Here is a 21,896-nt window from a genome sequence, read left to right as displayed (position 1 = left end):
TGCCTTCTGCTTTGAGTTTCTCACGACTGGTTTATTTGAAAGGCTGGTGTTTTATTATAGATTCTGTGGTCTCCGGATCTATCAGCACCTTTCAGATGGGGTAAGCCAGCTCACTGAGGTAATGGTGTTGATGTATCTCAGATGACTGAATGTATACAGTATTCTTAAGGAAAACAATGTGGTAATTGCAACAGCAGCTAAATTGGGTAGCCATTCAATTTTATTAGTTTCTTCATTTTTCTGAACATGTGAAAATATAAAAGAGGTGTTTAGCTTTGATCTCAGGCTTCAAAAACACCTTTGATAAACAGATGGTAACACCTGTCCAAACAAACACAGATCAATGAGGAGACGGTACGTGGATTGTAAAGTGTAAGTTCCTTACAGCTTTGTGGTAATGTCAAAACTGCCCAGAGCACAAGGGTGGCCCTCATGGTGGGTGAATCTTTACCAGTTTCCAGATCCACTCTCAAATGTGAAGCCTGGACATTAACAATTTCTGCTGTGTTCCCAAAGATGGACTCTTAGTATAATAAAAGCTTTCCTGGTAATTAAGTGTAGAAATGGAATCCCAGATTTCTTTTGAACTTTTCGGTTTACTTGCCGAATAAGCTGTCTGTAAGTGGCCAGGAGGAACTCAGCATCCCTATGGCCAAGAATGGAGAAGTGACATAATGACAGAAGCCTGGAGAATGGTGGCCCTGATGCCTCCTAGAGTTGTTGGGCGGATCAAACCAACGGTCAAAATGAATCCACCCTGTGAACCTACATTGCCATATTAGAGGTATGCTATTAAGGTGCAATTTTAGTTTTACACAAGTTGTGAAGATAGCTTTGTTTAGTTGGTAATTATGTTCCGGTGAATCTAGACTGAATGCACCATTAGAATTTTGTCCTCTTGGGGGTTTTAATTTTGAAAACTTTGAAGATAGTTTTAATTCAGTTAGTTGATTACCTTAGGCCGGGTTGGACTAGCACATGGCTGGTATTATCTCCGCCCCCCCTGCCCCCCGCCCCAGGGAACCAGGACACAGCGTTTTGCTCTGTAGCCCAGCCTGGCCTAGAACTAAGAGTCCTTTGGCCTCCGTCTTATGCATGTTGATATGACAGCCTTTTACCTTTGGCCACGGTTTATTATTATTTATATATTTTATGTGTATGAGTATTATGTGTGCATGTGTGTGAGTTCACCCATGTGTACAATGCCCGAGGAGGTTAGAAGAGGGTGTTGGATCCCCTGGAACTAAAGTTACAAATGGTTGTTAGCTGCCATGTGGGTGCTGGGATTTGAATCCAGGTCCTCTGCAAGAGCAGCTGATGCTTTTAGCCACTGAGCCATCTCTCTAGTCCCACCTTTGGCATGGTTTTTATCCATGATAGCATACACCTTTCCTGAACATGCCAGAATCCTCCTGCCCCAGCCTCTGCAGTAGTTGAAACTGCAGACAGATGCACACCAGCACACCTAGCTTTTCCCTTTTTAACACAGGGCTTGCAGCCCCATCTGATTTCAAATACGTCACTTAGACTCTCACCTGGCCTAAGAATAGCAGTGCTTTAACTTCGGTCACCTTCCAGGGTTTTGTGATACTTAGTGTCTGGCCTAGTCAGTCTCAAGTGCATTCTTGTGTGTGTACATGTACATGTCTGTGTGTGCTTATGTGTGTATACGAGCTCATGTGCACACATATGTCTATATATGCACATGTGTACAGGTGCATATGTATGTGTACATGAGCATGTCTGTGCACGTGTGCATGCACATATACACACGTTTGCATTGTATGTAGGGGTGCATGTATGCACATGTGTATGTGTACATGTGCAAGTGTGCACGTATGTGTGTACATGTGTGTATGTGTGTGTATGTGCACTGTGAGTCTGCTTAGCATAGCAGAGGCTTTCTGCCTTGCTCCTTGGCAGGGGCTGTGGATCTGGAGACTGTGGCCTGGAGGTTTACTGATGGCTACAGCTGGCTGGGAATGACATTCCTAGAAACAACAACAGTGACGCTCAGTGAAGCCTGGGGTCTCCTGGACAATGTCAGGAAACTCATCTTCCAGGGATCCCTCCCAGGTGGCAGAGAAGCCTCCATGAAGACCTGCAGTGGTGGGGTCCACTGAAGCTTCCCAAAGGGAATGGGGATGCCCCGGGCCTAAGGCTAGTACACAGGAGGTGACAGGGAGGTACACTGCAGGTGGAGGGCACACGGGAGGTCAGCAGTGTCATCACAGACAGGACCTGGGAGGTCACTCTCCTGGTTGTCTGTACCCCAGTATCCTGTGCAGGGCCTCTCCATAAGGAGAAAATAAGGGTTTGCTCCTGGTTTCTCTTGGCCTAGGAACAGTCCAGTGCAGATCCTCTAAGCCCATTAGCATGTGGGCACATCCTCTCCAGCTCTTCTTCCCCTCCTCTGGCAGAGTGCTGGGAGCTGGCTCTGGACATCATGTGGATCTTTTCCCTGAGGTAGACTCCATGTTTAACTACTCCCCATTTCTATAGAAAGACCCTGGTTTCCCTGTTACTCCATCAGCTAAGAGAAGGGCCTGAGGGGCCGAAGAGAGGGCTCAGTGATTAAGGGCACTTGCTGCTCTTAATGAGGACTGGAGCTGGGTTCCCAGCACCCACAACAGGTGGCTCACCTCTCCTTGTAACTCTAGTTCCAGAGGATCTGCTCTCTTCTGGCCTCCACAGGCAAGCGCGTGTGCACACACATGCACACACACATGCACACACACACACATTTAAAAAAAAATCTGTAAAAAAAAAGAGTTGAGGGCTATCCTAGTTCTTGGTTTCCCTTCCTTCAGAACATGGTGGCAGGGGCTGTGGATCTGGAGACTGTGGCCTGGAGGTTTACTGATGGCTACAGCTGGCTGGGAATGACATTCCTAGAAACAACAACAGTGACGCTCAGTGAAGCCTGGGGTCTCCTGGACAATGTCAGGAAACTCATCTTCCAGGGATCCCTCCCAGGTGGCAGAGAAGCCTCCATGAAGACCTGCAGTGGTGGGGTCCACTGAAGCTTCCCAAAGGGAATGGGGATGCCCCGGGCCTAAGGCTAGTACACAGGAGGTGACAGGGAGGTACACTGCAGGTGGAGGGCACACGGGAGGTCAGCAGTGTCATCACAGACAGGACCTGGGAGGTCACTCTCCTGGTTGTCTGTACCCCAGTATCCTGTGCAGGGCCTCTCCATAAGGAGAAAATAAGGGTTTGCTCCTGGTTTCTCTTGGCCTAGGAACAGTCCAGTGCAGATCCTCTAAGCCCATTAGCATGTGGGCACATCCTCTCCAGCTCTTCTTCCCCTCCTCTGGCAGAGTGCTGGGAGCTGGCTCTGGACATCATGTGGATCTTTTCCCTGAGGTAGACTCCATGTTTAACTACTCCCCATTTCTATAGAAAGACCCTGGTTTCCCTGTTACTCCATCAGCTAAGAGAAGGGCCCGAGGGGCCAAAGAGAGGGCTCAGTGATTAAGGGCACTTGGTGCTCTTAATGAGGACTGGAGCTGGGTTCCCAGCACCCACAACAGGTGGTTCACCTCTCCTTGTAACTCTAGTCCCAGAGGATCTGCTCTCTTCTGGCCTCCACAGGCAAGCGCACGTGCACACACATGCACACACACATGCACACACACACACAGGTACACACACATTTAAAAAAAAATCTTAAAAAAAAAAGAGTTGAGGGCTATCCTAGTTCTTGGTTTCCCTTCCTTCAGAACATGGGTGTTTTTCAAGCTTCCAATTTGAGCTGTCACTTTTGTATCCCCTTAGATGTAGCAGAGTCTGGAGTGCTGGAAGGGATTTTGTTCTCCCAGGCTTCTGGAAATCTCTCTGATGTTTCTTAGTATGTATCAATAAATTGAAAGTATTTCCCAAGTAGCAGTGATTCATGGGTGTGACATGGAGGGGCCAGCTGTCCCCTTGTGCATGGTATATGGGTAGACAAGGTTTTTTACAGGCCCAGAACAGTTCTTGATCAAGGGGAGAGAAGTCAGCAGAAGCTAGCAGCCTCCTTCATCTGCTTGTACAGCATAGGGCATGTTGATTAGGGTGCAAAAACTGAGGCTTGGCCTGAGAAGGTAAAGAAAGAGCAAGCAGCCTTGGGTGGAGAGATAGCTTAGCAGTTAAAGGGGCTTGCTGCTCTTCCCAAGGACCTGAGTTCTGTTCCCAGCACTCAGGTCAAATGGCTCACAACCAGCTCCAGGGAATCTGACGCCCTCTTGTGGCTTACATGCATGTGTGGTACTCACACACATAAATAAAAATAAAATATAAATATTAAAGACGTAAAGATGAGTCTGCTATCTCAGCACTGGAGAGATCAGAGAGGATCAGGACTTCAAGGTTATTCTCACCATCAGTTGAGTTTGAGGCCCATTTGGGCTCTCTCTCTCTCTCTCTCTCTCTCTCTCTCTCTCTCTCTCTCTTTCTCTCTCTCTCTCACACACACACACACCCACACACACACACACACACACACACACTGAGATGGAGCTTGGTGGTGCACGTCTGTAACTCCAGTATTTGGGACTTCAAAGTCGGTCTGGTCTACGCGGTGAATTCCAGGCCAGTCTGGGCTACAGGAGACCCTACCTATAAATAACAAGAAAGTAAGTAAATGAATCAATAATGAGAAGTGGGTAGAATCTGGGTGCTGTGGCGTCCTGGGTGGCCACGACAGCCTGGGTATGGAAGGAGGGCGCAGGGCACCTGGGCTGCAGGGTGAGGCGACCTCGGAGGCACCAGCTCAGGGCGCTGAGTTGCGCCCTCGGGGAAGGCGCTGGGTGCCGCCCAGAGGCCGGGCGGGGAGCGGGCAGGGCGTCCCGGCAGGGCTGGGGCTGGCGAGCTCTCCGCCCCGCTCCTCCTCCGGGGCGTCCCCCGCGGCCGGGCCAATGGGCGGCGGGCGGAGCGGAGCGGGAAGCCGAGCGGGCCCAGCCCTCCGACGGCTCCCGGGGCCGCAGCGCCTGCTCTGCGCCCTGGAGTCGGCGGCCGGTCGCCTCCCCGGTTCCCGCGCAGGCCCTGCGAGCCCTTGGGGCGGCAGTGCGCCCCGAAGATGCAGGATGGCAGCGCGGACGCCCGCCAGCCCGTCCTACTGCACCACCGGCTCCACCTGGCTGCATCCGCTCAGCCAGCTCCTTGGCATCCCGCTGGACCAGGTAAGCGCATCGCACCCGTGGCCTGGGGAGAGGGATGCGTTCCGTCCCTGCCCACAGCCTGGTTTACAACTCCAAACTCGAAACGCCACAGGTGGGAGGGGTTCTTTTTGAGGTAGATGCTTTTAAAGTGTGAAAGATAGTCGTTCCAACACGGCAGGTTGGACTGAACTTTTAAAGTTTGGGTCTGTAATGGAATTCCGAAGTCATGTGATACTTGGATCCAACGTTATCCCCACCACTGTAGTGAAGTCTTTGTGATTTTAAATCAAGGTGATCCTACTTTAAAGATAAGTCTGATGAGATGGACGTGGTTGTTCACACCTGTAATCTCGACCCTTGAGAGGCTGGGGCAGGAGACTTGCTGTGAGTTCCAGGCTACCTGTGGGTGATGGAGTGAAACCTTCCCCAAACAAAATCAAAACCAAAACCAACCAACCAACCGACCACTACCAATAAAAAATAAAAAGCCCAATTAATTAGGTGTGTACAGTACAGTATATCCTTAACCCAGCACTTGGGAGGCAGAAGCAGCATAATATAATATATGCTGTTTTCTTTATTTTTTGTTTTATTTTATTTTTTATTGAGACAGTACCCCCTATGTAGCCCAGACTGCCCTGGAACTCTTTACATAGCCCAGGCTGGCTTCAAACTCTGTTTTGCCCAGGCTGGCCTAAAATTCTTGGCACTCTTCTTGTGTCTTCAGTTCTGGGATGCCCCTCAGGCCAGGAGGGCCTTTGGTAGCCTGTGTTTTATTTTATTTTTTATTGAGACAGTACCCCCTATGTAGCCCAGACTGCCCTGGAACTCTTTACATAGCCCAGGCTGGCTTCAAACTCTGTTTTGCCCAGGCTGGCCTAAAATTCTTGGCACTCTTCTTGTGTCTTTCAGTTCTGGGATGCCCCTCAGGCCAGGAGGGCCTTTGGTAGCCTGTCTGTTCCACCCCCGGGGTGGGAGGCTGATGAGTAGCAAGGTTCACTGAATAGGAACGCTGAAGAATTGTCTGCAAGCCTTACAGTGAAAAATGACACAGCGATCTTTTAAGAAATCTTGCAAAAGACGCTGGATGTAGGTCAGTGGTAGAGCTTGTCTAGTACACGGGACCATCTGGGTGCTGTCCCCGGTACGTGTGTGTGTGTGTGTGTGTGTGTGTGTAACTGGCTGTTCGGCTTATTTTGTTTCTTTTGGTGCCTCAGGCAAGTTGCCCTGTGTAGTACAGTAACTGATGCGTGATTTAAGTGGACTCAGGCCCTGCAGACTGGAGTAGAGCTGCTGTTCTCCTTACTCTTTTGTTTCTGCTGAGTTTTGCCCCTGTGTAGTTCCCTTTCTCTTGTTCACCCCATAGCCTCAGCTGGTCTTCAACTTGAAGCAATCCTCCTTCTTCAGCCTCCTGAGGACTGGTGGTGCATGTTTGTAATCCCAGTATTTAGGAGACTGAGGCAGGGGGATTGCTTCAAGTTGGAGACCAGCTCAGGCTTACGTGGAGAACACCTAGTTACATGGCAAGACCTTGTCTTGAACAAAACAAAACTTTCCCTCTCTTTTCACTAGGGCTTTTTTTTTTTTTCTTTTCTCCAAAGGAGCATGTGTACATGTGTACCTGTAGCCTCTCCCTGCCCCTTCCACTCACATTCCTCCCGCATGAGGAAGTGGGACCTGGCTGTTTGCCTTCCTCACTGCGGTTTATTGCTGAGCTACCCTCATCCTCACTCTGAGGCTCTTAGCCTGCTGCCCTGTCAGTTGCAAAATCCTGAGAATCAGGAACTTGGTAGAACTATCATTACTCTTTACTTTGTAGTAAATATCCTAGGAGACCCAGGGATGCAGATAGGGGCAGACATAGAGCAATTTTTTTTCTTAAAAAGAAATTTTTTTTTTTTTTTTTTTTTTTTTTTGACAGGGTCTTCCTGTAGTCCCAGCTGGCCTGGAACTCACTATGTGAACCAGGCTGGCCTCGATCTCACAGAGATCCGCCTGCTTCTGCCTCCCGAGTCCTGGGATTAAAAGGCGTGCGCCACCACTCAAATTTTTTTCACTCTGAAGAGAACCATAAGGCATCACTGAATTTCCTTGGGGGGAGTTCATTCTGTGTTGTCCTCGCCAGTTCCCACTATATTTTAATTGCATCTTCTCTTTTAAATTATTTGCCCAGCTACTGACAAGAACCTAGAATCTAACACCCTCATTTGGCCTCTAAGGGCACCAGGCATCCCGTGGTACATATACATACATGTAGGCAAATGCTCATACATATAAAATAAAAATAAAGAAATCTAAAACCTGAAATAGCCTTTGTGCATTCTGACCTGTGCGAGAAAGCCCTCACTGGCCTTATTTGCCTGTTAACTACTGGGCCCTCTTGAACTGAACTGCCTGCCAGCACTTAGGTCTACTGTGATGAAAGTCTAAGGCTTTTGTTTCCAGGGGCTTTTTCTGGCCTGACCTGCTCTTAAAGTTGTTAAATGTTAAACAGTCTTCTTTACTGAGAGATAAATAGAGCACTAAAATTCATATGGAGTATATGGGGCTACCATAGGTGTGGCTTAGATGTGTTTGTTGAAAACTATTTTGAAGGCTTCATGGGTAAATGTACTTGTAACCAAGTCTGACAACCTGAATTCAATCCATGGGACCCACATGGTAGAAGGAGAGAACCAACTCTCACAAGTTGTCCTTTGACCTCAACATGTATGCATGCTTGTGTACACAAACTGAAAAAAAAAAAAAAACCAAAACAAACTGCAAGCATATTTTAAAATGAGACCCTGTCTCCTGAGCAGACATGGAGCTCCAGTGGTTAGTGGGATTATTGAGATATAAAGCTTTCCTTACTCAGGATAAATTAGGCAACAATTTTCCTTTCCCATGGCGGATGAGGGCTTGTGTCCCCTCCACTTGGTTTTTTGAGGAACTTCTACTAGCTTCTAGAGCCCAGGACATCAGTGCCTAATGGTGTCCCTAAACTGTGTGTGTTTGTAGAAAGGGTCATTTGGTCTAAAGTCATCATTCTTTGTTCAAGTTTCATTTTTATTTTTTCTGTCTCAATTTACTATGGATGGAAAAGGAGCGAGGGACAGACCAGGACGTAGACTAGAATCCAGGAAATGATTTAGATTAAAGTAGGCAAAGTTTGGGAGTTTGACATAAGCCTGTGCTACAGTTTAAACATGCAGAGATGAAAACCAGCCTTAAAGACCTGACTCTGGGCTGATAGTGATGTATCAGTGGGGACCTGATTATTCTGCTGAGGTCTGTGACTTCAGGTTTCTCTACCTGCCTGTGGCTTTTGGTCACCTGACTGATGCCCTTGGCCTTGCTTGGAAAGTCTAGCCTTCAATTCTGTTCTTATCTAAGTCTCTGTTAAAAGCTCAGCTCACATTCCACAGCCATTGTTAAATCAATTAAATATTTGTTTAATCCTGTTAGTACCAGGTACTTGGCTGTGTGGCTACCAAAAATCAAGGTCCCCTTTTTAGAAAGCTTATTATACACCAGTGGAGGAGGGAAGAGGCTCATATAAGTAAACAGGCAGTATGTGTTACAAAGAAGTTTGTAGTTGCTGCCTCAAGGGAACAGGGCAGTGCAGTGGCCCAGGACTCCTGTAGAATCTACTGTGTCCACATAGGACACTGGGTGAAAGTTGCCTTATATTATAATCTCACTGAGTTTGTACACTGGATTTCAGCCTAAAGTCGATTCATGGTTTAGTATTTTCTGATTTCCCAGGAAATTTTAGATGTTCAGTGACTGTCATCAGTAACAATGTATGCCAATGCTGTCAGTTATTAAAGTTCAGTGCAGGGAACAGTGCTTTGATTGTGTAATATTTGGTCCAAGGATTGAACCCAGGGTCTTGTGTATATTAGAGCAAGTGTTCAACCTGAGAACCTTGCTTTTAAAGTGGATGGTAGATTGGCCTTTTGGAAGAAATGACTTCCATAGGCTTATGCATTTGAACACTTGGCCCCCACTTTGGGGAGACTATAGAACCTTTAGGGAGGTGGAGCCTCACCAGAGGAAGGATGTCACTAGGGGTGGGCTTTGAGGATGTATAGTGAGCCTTGCTCACTTCCTCCTGGCCCTCTCTGCTTCCTGTGTGTAGAGGAAATGGGGTCAGAAGGCCCCCTGTTCCTGCCACCGTGCCATGCCTTCCCTGCCATGAAGACCCGATCCCTCTGGAAACTTCAGCTTGAATCAACTCTTTCTTCCTTAAGCTGCAGTATTTTATCACAGCAATAGAAAAGTAACTGATATACGTGTTATTGTCTATGCTGCCTCCAGACTGTGACCTGGGTTCTTACATCTCACCTCAGCTCAGGATGGGTGTGAGCACCCTGCAGACCCCAGAGGGTCAACAAGAGAGCTGTCTCCTCCTTCCTCTCCTCTCTCCTCCCCCTCCCCTCCTCTTCACCCTCCTCCCCCATCTTCATCCTTCCCCTCCCCTCCTCTTCCTCCTCCCCTCTTCCCTTTTCTATCCCCTCCCTCTCCCCTTCCCCCTCATTCCCCTCTTCATTCCCCCCTTCCCTTCTTCCTCTCTCCCCCCTCTCCCCTTCACGTTCACACCCTTTCTCCGTATCCTTCTCCTGTTCTTCTTTTTGGGTTCAGTTATTTTTTTCAAAGTCCGATCTCTCCCCACTTAATATTCCTGTCAAAATGACTGGCTTGCAGAAGGAAATTAATCTGGTTAGACCACAAACCACAAGATCGAGTGTCTGCTGTATTCCAGGGATTTCTGGGGCCATACAAGGCTGTGATTCAAGCATGAACAAAGTTGTGCTGCTGCTCAAAAACTCATGTTGGGTAAGACAGGGATACACTTTCTGAGTGCCGCCTGGACCAAAAGATGTCCTGTTCAGAACTTGTTAGTGATGACCCTTCTCAGCCAGGCATGGTAGCTCTTAGCTATAATCCTTGAAGTCCAGAGACTAGGCAGGAAGATTTCTGCAGCTTTGAGGTCAGCCTGGTCTACAGAGTAAGTGTCAGGCCAGCCGGGGCTACAGTGTGAGATCCTGTCTCAAATGACCCCTCTCTACCTGTGTACCCCATCTGACCTGTGGCCTAGTGACCTTGTCCTGGTGAGTGAGGTGGTCCAAGGATAGGGTTGGGACACAGATGAACTGAACTTGATGGGGCATAGAGGGCCTGTTCTGTTTTGTGCAGATGAGGCAGGTTGTCTGGCAGCGTCTCACACTTGAGTCAGAACATGAGGCAGGCTTTGAAGGATGAATAAGTTTGTCAGGCCAAGTTGGAAAGCTATGCTCAGTAGAAAGAAGCAGGTGTAGAGGTGTGAGGACATGGCTTGGTTCAGTTCTGCCTAGCATCCATCCATGAATTAACTAATTCATTTTATTTTTTCAAAAGCAATTTTTATTACATTTATTTATTTATGTATTTTGTGAATGTGTGTGTACATGTGTACATGTGCCATGGCATGTGTGTGGAGGTCAAAGGACAACTTGTGGGAGTTGATTCTCTCCTTCTACTATGTGGATCCTGGGGATTGAATTCAGGTTTTCAGGCAAGCATCTTTAGCCACTGAGCCATCTCGCTGGTCCAAGTAATTCATTAAATTTTTTTTCAAATTTATTATTTTTATTTTATGTATATAAGTGTATTGCCTGCATGTAGGTAAGTGCACCTGTGTCGCACAATGCCTACGGAGGACAGAAGAGGCTGTCGGATCCCCTGGAACTGGAGTTATGGACAGTTGTTAGCTGCCATGTGGGTGCTGGGATTCGAACCTGGGTCTTCTGCAAGAACAACCAGTGTTCTTAACCACTGAGCCATCTCTCCAGCCCCAGTAGTTCATTTTTTGAGACATTGTCTTCTATGTAGCCCAGGATGGCCTTGCACTTGAAATCCTTCTACCTCAGCCTCATGAGCGCTGGGATTAGAGGTGTGTGCTGCCTTTCCTGGACCATGTGGGATCTGAGAGTCACTCAAGTGTACAGTGTTGTGGATTGTGGGACTTTTGATTGGAGGAGGAAGTGGGGCCCTGGGAAAGAATTTATGTATCACCTCATGAGGGGTCAACTAACCCTTCCTATAAAGGGCCAGGTGGTAAATATTTTTTGGCTTTTGTGGACTCCATAGACTTTGTAATAGCATTGCCGTTGGAGATGTGAAAGCAGCCACGGATGAGATGCCAGTAGTTGTGTTCCCACGAAGCTTCCCTGTGGACATGTGTCATGTATGAAACATCTGTAACATATAGGCCACTCAGAAGCAGGCAGAAGGTTTGAAGGCCCAAGTTTCTAAGCCCCCCCTCCCCCAGTTTTCCTCAAGCTGCAGCAGGGAGCATTTTCCTGCCTCAGGGGGCTGAATCTGAGTAGCGGGGCTGGAGATGTCTCAGGTGATCCTTAGGGCAAATAACATTTGAGAGCCATTACTGCAGTCCAAGGGAGAACATGGAAGGGTCTGAGGTTTGAAAGGATTGCCGTCTTCTCATGATGCAGGAGGATGGAGGCAGGGCTTGTGGGGGCTTTGAAGATAGGTGAAGTTTGGAGAAATCTCTGAGGAGGTTCTTTTCCTCATCTTTATAACTAAACACCTGATAGACAGCAACTTAAAGGGAGGAAGGACTTGGTTGGACCTGCGGTGGGAAGGTCCAGTCTGTCATGCAGGAAGGCTTGGTGGCAGGAGTGGCTCTGTGGCCGCAGAGCTTGTTCACATCCATATGGATCTAGAATGGAGGGAGTGAGGGAGAGGACGAGAGAGAGAGAGAGAGAGAGAGAGAGAGAGAGAGAGAGAGAGAGAGAGAGAGAAAGAACCAGATGGGAGGCCAGACTGCCTGCTCCCCAGCAGCCTATGTCCTCCAGTGAAACCCGCCCGCCCTAAGATTTCAAGCCAGTGCCACCAGCTGGGGACCAAGCATTCCGTCACAGGAGCCTAAGGAGGACATTTTACATCCAAATCACAATGCCAGATCTGGGAAAAAGGTCCGTTGAATCAGCTGCGTCATATAACCAACCCACTGGAAATCAAAGTTTGTATGTGCTTATGTATGTGTTTGCACACACACGTGTTTGTGTTCATACAATGGCCTATGCATGTATGTGGTGGGGGGACAGGCCAACCTCTGGTGTCACCCATCCCCATTGAGATGGCCTCTCCCTGGCTTGTGGTTCATCAGGAGGGGCTAGATGTCTGGCCAAGCCCAGGGATGCTCCTGTGTTGACATGCCAGGGCCGTCACATACAGGCCTTTTCCTCTAGGTTCTGGAGACTGAACTCAGGTTCCAGCTCCTGGAAATCAGACTGTAGAGGCTTGAATCAGGCTTCTGCGCCTCCTTTTCAGCAGGTCCTTCCAGGAGCAATATGAAACAGAAGGAAACAGAAGGAACTTTTCAGAGAAAGCTGTTGCAAGGTGAAGCAGGGGGGTCGGAGGATGCTGACAGGCAGGCCAAAGGGATACACGCAGAGATGATGGGCTTGGAGGACCAGGTGCAGAGGAGGCGGGGGCTGGGGATGGGATTTTCAAATGGAAGATTTCTTAAAACACTTTCTTTTGATATATTTGTTTTTATGTTATGTGTATGAGTGTTTTCTGCACATGCATGTAACTGCACCATATGTGTGCAATACCTGCAGAGGTCAAAGAGGGCACTGGATTCCCTGGAACTGGAGTTACAAACCATCGTTAGCTTCCATGTGTGTTCTGGGATCCCAGCCAGCTCTTCCTCTGCAAGAGTGGCCAGTGCTCTTAACCAGTGAACCGTGTCTCCAGCCCCATTCAGTGGAAGATTTTTAAGCATGCTTTTCTGGATTGTGATGCAAGGTAGGGTACGGACATGGGGGTCAGGGTGAGAAGTCAGGTCAGCTGAGCAAGGGGAGGAACTGGGGTTTTGGAGTGCCCTCACCATTGAAGTTGCTCATGTGCATTTTGGGGCTTTGGAATAAAAAGACCCTGAGGTGTGTAAGAGCTCCAGAACTGTGGAAGATTTTTGGCAGCAGGAGGAAGACTAGGGAAGGGTATGACCCCCACGCAATCACTCTACCAGCCTCCCGCGCACATTATCTCATTTAACACTAGGGGTGGGAGGTGTCTGGAAGGAGGAGAGGTTCTTTAGAATGGTGGGAGAAAATGGGAGCAGTGTGGGGTCTGGATGTCACTGACTCTTTCCTCCTGACTTTGACTTTGCAGTTTTAGTGGTAAAATGGGGGCAGAGTGAGGTTAGCTGTGGGCATGGGGGATGGGGGGAAAGCAAGTGTGCTGGACAACTTCAGCTATCAACTTGACACACTAGGGTAGAGGCAACCTCAACTGAGGAATTTCCCCTATTAGATTGGTTTGTGGCCATGTCTGTGGAACATTTTCTTGGTTGTTGACTGATGTGGGAGGGCCCAGCCCACTGTGGATAGCACCACCCCTGGGCAGGTGATCCTAGATTGTATAAGAAAGCAGGTAAGGAGAGCAAGCCAGTAAGCAGTGTTCCTCCATGGCATGTGTGCCAGGTTCCTGCCCTGAGTTCCTGCCTTGGCTTCCCTTGATGATGGACTGTGCTGTAGGCCAGATAACCCCTTTCCTCCCCAAGCTGGATTTGGTCAGTGTTTTTATCACAATAGGAAGTAGCGGAGGAAGTCTGGAGCAGCACGTAGGTGGCAAGCTGAGAAGAGGAGCTCGCATACTGAGCTTGGGGTAGTGGGGTGGCTTCGGGGAGGTACAGGTGCAGCCCCAGACCTCTGATGAGCCCTGTGACTCCCCTCGGAGGTTGCTGGCTTTCCTAGACTGTGCGAATGTGGCGGAAAATCCCCTTGTGGTTCTGAAGAGGCTGCCATGGGGAGGTGGGGGCGATGGCTTGTGGGAACAGCTGGAGAGCATCACGTGGGGTGTGTTGGGGGCACACAGGCATAAATTCTACATTCCATATGGTTGGAGAGGACAAGGCTGATGGAGTGGGGCACCCCTCACTCCAGCCTTCCCTGTTGGATGAGAACCCTATACAAATGGAGTGGCAAGACCCAGCAGTCTTTACCCTTGGGCCTCTGGGTGAGCCCCAGAGGTGGGTTGGCCCTCCTGCAAAGTACTGGTGACTGTCATAGTCTGGTGACCTGATGGGACATTAATCCAAGAGGGGGCTGATAGATTGCCTGTGTGACCATGTACTCCTTGATATTTGAAGTAGGGACTTTGCGGTGCTTTCTTGTGAACAGGAGGAGGTATTCAGTTTACCCATTTGGCTTAAGGATACCATCAGCTATGTTGAAGGCTTTTGTTATTGGCAAGCAGTCAGTCGCTCTGAATATGTGATCTCAGTCAATTGATATGTAACACTAGGTAATTAAAGGACTGGGGCTGGGGAGATCATCGCTCAGTTGTTAAAGTGCTTTGCTTCTGCAAACCTGAGGACCTGAGTTCAATGCCCAGAACTCATGTGAAAAGTCCGGTGTGGTGGTGCATGCTTATAATCTCAGTTGTGGGAGATGGAGCTAGTTAGATCCCTGGGGCTCACTGGCCAGCCAGCCTAACCCAATCAGCAAGCTCCGGGTGGGTCCCAGTGAAAGACCCGATGGACAGCTCCTGAGGATAGCACCAGAAGTTGACCCCTGGCCTCCACATGCATGCATGTACATGTGTACATGAACATGCATACACACATCCACACATGCACAAATAATTAAAAGGCATTCCCCTCATATCAAACGAAGGAACATGTCCCCAGGATTTGTGGAACCTGTCTGTAGCTTCTCATGTGCAGAAGGAAAGAGGTAAGACTGTCCCAACCACCGTGAGCTGTCTTCTACCACAGGGGGCAGTTCACTTCCTGTCCCTCAAATGCAGTGTCCTCACACTCTAGTGTAAGCTCACACTTCCCCCCCTGGGCACATTATCCCTAGTCTAGGTCTTCTGTTTGCTTCTCTGTCCCCCAGGGCTCAGAGGACTCTTTGTTTTTCCTCTAGATCTTTTGGTGACTGTTGTATTTATTATATTTTAAAACTTATACAGACACGAGCACTGTTCAGCTGGGCACAGCATCTTTTTAGAATTTGAAAAAGGCCAAGTTTGAATAAGAATCTGGTCTCTTAACTAGATAAAGAACAAAACAGAGGAAGCCATTCTTTCAAGACAGTTACATTCATGTCTAAAGTACATTGGGTTTTCTAAAAAGAAAATTATATTCTTAGCCCTGATTTACTTTTAATTGACATTCACAACAAAGATGAAATCTTTATAGCTGATTTTTTCTCATAGCTTATAAACACTGTATCCAAGTTGCATTAAAGAACAAACACCTAGGGTCATTTCCCCTTTGAAAGTTCTAACTCATAAAATCAAACTTCTTCATTTATTTTCTTAGTTTTTCCTGTGCTGGGTGTCGAACCTAGGGCCTCATGTATGCTAGGCAAATGCTGCAACACAGTACCACATCCCCAACCACTGCCTTTCTTCTAATTGTGCTTCTTACCTTGTATCTTATTAGGTGCTTACCCATTGTAGTGTTTTCTGCCCTGCCCAACTGAAAGGCTTCTTTGGAAATTTATCGGCCTAGCATGGGGATACAGAGATTAGCGTGGGTCTGTGCCCTTCAGGAGGAGCGCCTGTAGGTGCTTGTTAAACTGCTCTCTTGGCAGGTCAACGTGCTTAAGGCCACAGGGTGTACCACTGCCCTAGGCCTCAGGGTCTCAGAACCTCTGGGTGTCCACAAAGCTGGGAGGACAAGGAGAAAGGGAAGAGGAATTTGTGGGAGAGTTCTGGGCCAGGTGGGCCAAGCAGAATATCCCAGGAAGAAGCTGTCAACGGGGGCACCAATCTTCTCACATTCCTTGTGGGTAGTGACCACTGTCAACAAAGGGAGTCAGCAAATTGAGTCAAAGACCTGATTGTCTTTTATTAGTGGTTTATGAATCTGAGCTGTGCGGAGGAGGTGCTGGCTTTACAGGCAGAGAGGCTGAGGAAGGCAGAAAGAGAACGAGAAGCAGACCTGTCACTTCTGTGGCACGATCATGCACACACACACTAACACATATATCAATACACACTAGCACACTAACACACACCCTGTACACACACTAGCACCTTAACACACACACACACACTATACACACTGACACACACACATACACTATACATACACATACACTATAAATAAAAAAACAAATCCAAAACTCAGTTACTTTTCCTACAAGGTTAAAAAAGGTAACCCACCAAGTGGCTCAGACTAGGGAGAGGGTTTTATTTTTTCCTTTGAGATGGGGTCTCAAGTAGCCCAAGCCCTAGCTGTGTCCTGAGGATGACAACTTAGACCTCCTGATCCTCTCACTTCCACTTTCAGATTGCTACAGTTACGGGGTGTACCACCGGGGGCTGGTTTATACAGTGCTGGGAATTGAACCCAGAGCTTTTTACTTGCTAGTCAAGAACTCTATCATCTGAGCTGCATCCCCAGGCCGCGGGGGACTTTTTCATTGCTTTCTGCAAGTCCCCTGCTTTTCGGGAAACTGGTCCATTTTGACATTGATGTGAGTGAGTGGGTGTGTGCGTGCTAGAACCAGTGAACCTATTCTGGTTTAGTATATCTGTTGGGTCCACGTGCAGCAGCTGATTCCTAACATGACCTTCCATGACTGTTTTTAATTTAACAGTAGTGAGAATGACCCATGAGACACTTTTGTATGCTTAGGACAGAGCAGGAACTAATGTATGTTTGTTGAATTGAAATGGAATTTTATTTACATTCTTGGTCTGGGATGAATGACCAAACTGAGATAAAATTGGGAGGAAGTTCTTTTTACCAACAAACTTAGGCCTGCTTATTATTTAGGGCCTGAATTTCACATTGATTAGGTCTAGTTCTAATTTGTGGCCCTGTTGCTGATAACCAAGTTATGATTAATTGTGACACCTTCTGTTCCCTTTTGCATCATGTGGAGGTGACGCACCCTGGGCAATAATATGTGTTTCACCTACTATTGTTTTAGTGTTACTTGTTTTTGGATAAGTTGTCTCAGATTTGTGTGAACAACACATAACCACTTTTTTTTTTTCTGTCCAAAGTCAAGTCACACATATAAAATTCTCCTGTGTTCTAGAACATGATCTTTGAATTATATTTATAAGAAAAACTATAGGAAAAGTTTATACCTGAAGAGATACAGTCTGTAAATATCTTTGGTGCTAGCCGCTTGTAAGAACTTAGTGTATATCTTTTGGGAACAGTGGTTATGTGTTTTGGAGACCTATTTTAAGCAAGTTAGGCCCCCTAGTAAACAAGATAAAGGTAAAACTTTCAACAGTCTTATTAATGACAGTTTCTAGAAATTTTGCCAGGAGCACAAGACTGGAGAGTCATCAGAGAAAAGTTGCTTCAACTAAAAATGCATTTTATTAAAAGACTCCTGTCTTCTGCCTGAACTTAGGAAATGTGGCCACCTCCAGCAGGCTGAACTCATTAACGCATTTCTAACATGCTTTTTAATTATCCAAAAAAAAAAAAAGTGGGCTTAGTGAATGATTTACCAACTTCTTTGTAATACTGGAGCTCTGGTACTCCATTTAAAGTTTCCAGTGGTTACTCTTTCATGAGTTCGTGGTAGCGACTGGGTTTGGGTACCACTTTGTAAGTCCACAGTCACTTTAACACAGCTTAAAATACCGAATTCAGATTCCTGGATTGAAACTGCTGAGGTCACCCTAACAACCAGGTTACGTTTGACGTTCATCCTCAGGTTTATTACCAAAACAACAACATAGATCTCAGGTACTAGTTCAGCTTCGAAAAAGACAAGGGGGCCAAGTTGGTCTGTGGGTTGTTCCAAACTGTCATTTCAAACAGGGGGTTAAAATTAAAATGTATGGGGGGGTGTTTTGCCCCTTCAGATTGGTCTTCATTGATCATTCTGAGCTCTGACCTGGGGTGCGTGACTCTGGGGTGCCCAGCCAATGTTGCTGCAAAAAGGAAGTTGCAGAAAACGTCATCCTGTGAAGTGGTTTGCCTGTGAATGTCCCTGGTTGCAGTTGAGACTTATTTGTCCCCAGACTTTTAACCCCTGTATTATTTTTTTGCTCTATTTTTGTTTTATTTATTGAATAAAGCCAGTGACAATGGGAATCTGTATGTATAATTCTAGTATTTTTTTAGTAGTTTGTTTTGGATTTAGTTTTGAGAATTTACTTTTCAGCCAGGCATGGTTATTCCTGTGACATCCCAGCACTCTAGAGGCTGAGGCTGGAGGATCACTGTGCGTTCCAGACCAGCCTTGGTGTAGAGTAAGACCCTGTCTCAAAAACCAAACGAAACCCCTCAAAACACAAAACAAAACAAACACAGAAAACTGAAACCGAAACCCCAACACACAACAAAACCTTCCAGACTTGGTCATGTATACATTTGGTATCAAACTCACAGAGTACCCAATGGAAGGTCTGTCTTCTGGCCTGTCTCTGCTCTCCCGCTTTCTAGATGACTGTTTTCCTCCTTTCCATCCTCTTAGTGGTAATCCGTAGCCACGTGTACCCAGAATCCTTTGGTCTGCTTTCTGCACGAGTCTGTTCCTGGACTTCACCCTTTGGCTTCCACTTTTTACCCCTCCCCCGCTTAACATTGTTTCTTAGAAATTGATTCATATCAGCATATATAGAGCTCCAGAGACATCTGACTTCCTTTCTGCCTTTTCTATCCATTTCTGTTCTTCCAAGAACAGTCTTGCCTTTTTGCATATACTGATCGTGCTGTTGTTTGGGGGTGAGAGGGTTGGGCCGGCGTCTGTGATCGCCTTACCCAGGACTTCGAGAGTATAGAGTGCTGCTTCTGGTGCCAGAGGTGAGAGGAGAGACTGATTTCCACGGCCTCCTCTGATGAGGGACTGGCTGGAGGTACAGATAAGGACACTGAGGATTCTCATATCCTCCATGCACCAAGTGTGAAGTTGGCTCTGCCTGTGCCTAGCCTGGTCTCCATGGCCCTTGGCTGCAATTCTTGAAAACCCACATCTGCTGGAAATGATTTTCTTTTTTAAAAGAGTGTTGGATGGGGTGTATCTTTCCTGGCGGCATTACGACACCAGGTGAATACAGGGACAAACCGAGGTGGTGCCTATCGCTCTCCCTGCTCTAAAACCACAGACTATATTCTGCTTAGACAGAAGACGGCTCCGATATTAAACTGTTAGGAACAGATGCAGCTTTTGATCTTCACCAAAAGTGGAGATGTGATGGCAGCCAAGCCCTTTAAGATCAAATCAGCTGAGCAATTTTGGTACCTCCGACAGTACCAAGGAAGGGTTGGTTTTAACTTGTAAAGAAAGACTTTTTGAGAATCAAGACCACAAACCAAGAACCTTTATTTTTGTTTCTCAGTTTCACTGAGTTTGGCTGAAAGGATTGTACCTGTATATTTTAGTTTTATTATTTCCTCAAATGAAAGGTGTTCATTTTGGTGCATGTTGGCCAAAGTGGACTGACCTCTGTGGTTCTAGAAGCTTCTCCTTGTTAGAGTAAGGCCAGAATGCCTTAGGAACTTGAATACTACTTTGAGGAAAAGTTCATGCAGAGAACAGATGTTCACTCTAGTCTGTCAGGGATGGTGAAGAATTAAGCCTCCCTTTCCATGTGAAAAGAAAATTGTCCATGTCTCCCAACAACGGTTGACTTTTCTACAGGCTATTGAACACTAGGGAAGCAAACCCACCTTGACAGAGTTGGAGGGAAAACAAAATGAGTTTTTCTTTTAATGTGTGGGACATGGGGTAGAGTTTTCAAAAGATGCAGAAGCCAGAGGCTAATCTGCTCTTGCTTTCTGCCTTATTAATATTTAGCTCAAATTTTCTTTTCATTAAAAAAATTTTTTTTTTGAGATAGGATCACATGCATTCTAAACTGGCCTCAAATACTGTGGTGGAAGATAGCCTTGAACTTCTGATCTTCCTGTCTCCACCTCTTAAGTGCTGAGATTACAGGTGTACACCATCGTACTTTGTTTATGTGTGCTGGGGCTCTAACACAGGGCCTTGTACATACTAGGCAAGTACTATACCAACCGGGCTGTATCCCAGCCCATCACCTCATTTTCTAGTTATTTTTACCACACTGCAAAACTTAATTTGATATATTTTTCATCTTTCTCTGTAAGCATTTAGAGATGATTTTCTCTGATTGCCAGTTTGCTATCTCAGTTTGTAAGATAATGAGGTAGTAAATGAAAAACAGTCATTTTATCAAGATACAGGGTAGGGCACTAATTCATTAATGAATAATGAATAATGGTTGTATATCTTAGCTCCTTGAGATTGCAGAAAAAATTTAAAGGAAGGGAGTTGGCTGTAAAACAATTTAGAAATTGACTACTTATGACTTTTTAATCAGAGCTGGGAAGGCAAGTCTTACATACTCAGCAACCTTCAAACATGTGTTAGAGTAATGTGTGTCTAGGTTTGGTTTCTGATGGTAGTTTCTAAAAGAATTGATAAAGTTAGAAAAGGGCAAGGAAAATGGCTGTAAGAAAAACAGCTATCCTGAAGAGAGCTAAGTCCAAAGAAACAAACATTAATTAGAAAAATAAGAAAATGGATTGACTAAGGAAGGCAAAGTCATATGATCATGGGACAGATCTCAGCGAGGCCTCAGCATGCTGGTTAGGCAACCTTTTGTGGGTAGGATACCCAAGACTTTCATTTCCTGAAGGGGACCTTGAACTTAGAGGAGAACTTCCTTCTTCTGTTAATTTTTAAGGCGCTCACTCTCTTTAGAACCAGTGAAAGTTCTTTTTGTCATCTTTAGTATAGTTGTAAAAATGAAAAAAAAAAAAACCCTGACATTAGTACATAACTACTAAATAGACCCCAGATATTTTGAATTTTACTAATTTCTCTATTAATGTCCTTTCTGTCCTAGGATGCCATACCTCATAATTAACTTATAATTTATATTTTTTGGTATATTCACAAGGATGCCCAACTGCTGTTAGAATCTAATTCTAGAACATCTTCATCCCCTCTAAAAAGAGGCCCATCTCACTAGCAGTTTCCCTTTGCTTTCCTAGCACAGTCTGCACCCCCCCATGCCCCTCCCCCGTCCCCCTGTCCACCTGTCTTCGTGATCCGCACTCTCACACTCTCATGACCAAGAGTCCTTAGTGATTTTGGTTAGGTGCCTGTGCTTGGTTGCCATTCATCTGTGAGACTGCCTTGAGACCTGTGTGGAAAGGGCAAAGCTCTTAAGAGAATTTGGGTCTGCTTTGGCCATGCACTCAGGATTTCTTTGTATTGGTTCTTGAAGCTGCATTTCCTGCATGGGAACTTAGGCCCCCAGTCATCCTCAGGGGAGTCTTAAGCAAAGGTCCACCTCCCTCTCTGCCTTAGAGGGCGGGCTTCATCCTTTGTGACTAATCTCATTTCAGAGATTTGGGGTTCAGGACATGTCTTAGTTCTCTGTGGAACCCCCATTTTGTCCTTCTACTTCTTTCTAGAACTTTCCCTTCAAGTTGTAGCCTACCTGAATGAGATAGGCTTCAGGGCCAACACCGGGTCTCACTCTCAGATCTAATTTCAGACTTTTTTTGTTTTGCATTTCTGGTTTCTGAAGAATTTTCTTAAGTTTTTTTGATCAGAGGACAGCTTGTGGGAATTGGTTCTCTTCTACCATATAGGTCCTAGGGATTGAACTCACATTGTCAGGTTTGGTTGCAAGCACCTGTACCCACTGAGCCATCTTGCTGGCCCCAAGAATCCCCTTTCTTACTAGATCAAATGTGCATATGAATGACCAGTACGCCATTATGAACCCATGCTTAGCCTAGCA

The 21,896-nt window shown here is 46.5% G+C and overlaps 1 protein-coding gene across 5 annotated transcripts in view; it reads left to right on the top strand.

Annotated features, from left to right (window-relative positions):
- The first annotated feature begins 4,896 nt into the window (after window positions 1-4,896).
- The window catches only part of Mboat1 (membrane bound O-acyltransferase domain containing 1), a 126,693-nt gene continuing 109,693 nt past the window's right edge, over window positions 4,897-21,896 (top strand). For 2 of the 5 annotated variants that reach the window (XR_003851820.1, XM_029570662.1), the window contains exon 1: window positions 4,897-5,162. Coding sequence is in view for 4 of the 5 variants with exons in the window: in XM_029570662.1 (XP_029426522.1) it covers window positions 4,899-5,162 (264 nt within the window). In the remaining variant the exon portion in view is untranslated. The remainder of the gene's footprint in view (window positions 5,163-21,896) is intronic. The other 3 variants (XM_029570660.1, XM_029570663.1, XM_029570661.1) reach the window with 3 other exon arrangements.

The sequence above is a fragment of the Nannospalax galili genome, unplaced genomic scaffold (genome assembly GCF_000622305.1).
Source record: "Nannospalax galili isolate Female #2095 unplaced genomic scaffold, S.galili_v1.0 scaffold1083, whole genome shotgun sequence".
Taxonomy (NCBI): domain Eukaryota; kingdom Metazoa; phylum Chordata; class Mammalia; order Rodentia; family Spalacidae; genus Nannospalax; species Nannospalax galili.
The sequence above is the reverse complement of the archived record's forward strand: the minus strand, read 5'-3'. Positions and strand labels throughout refer to the sequence as shown.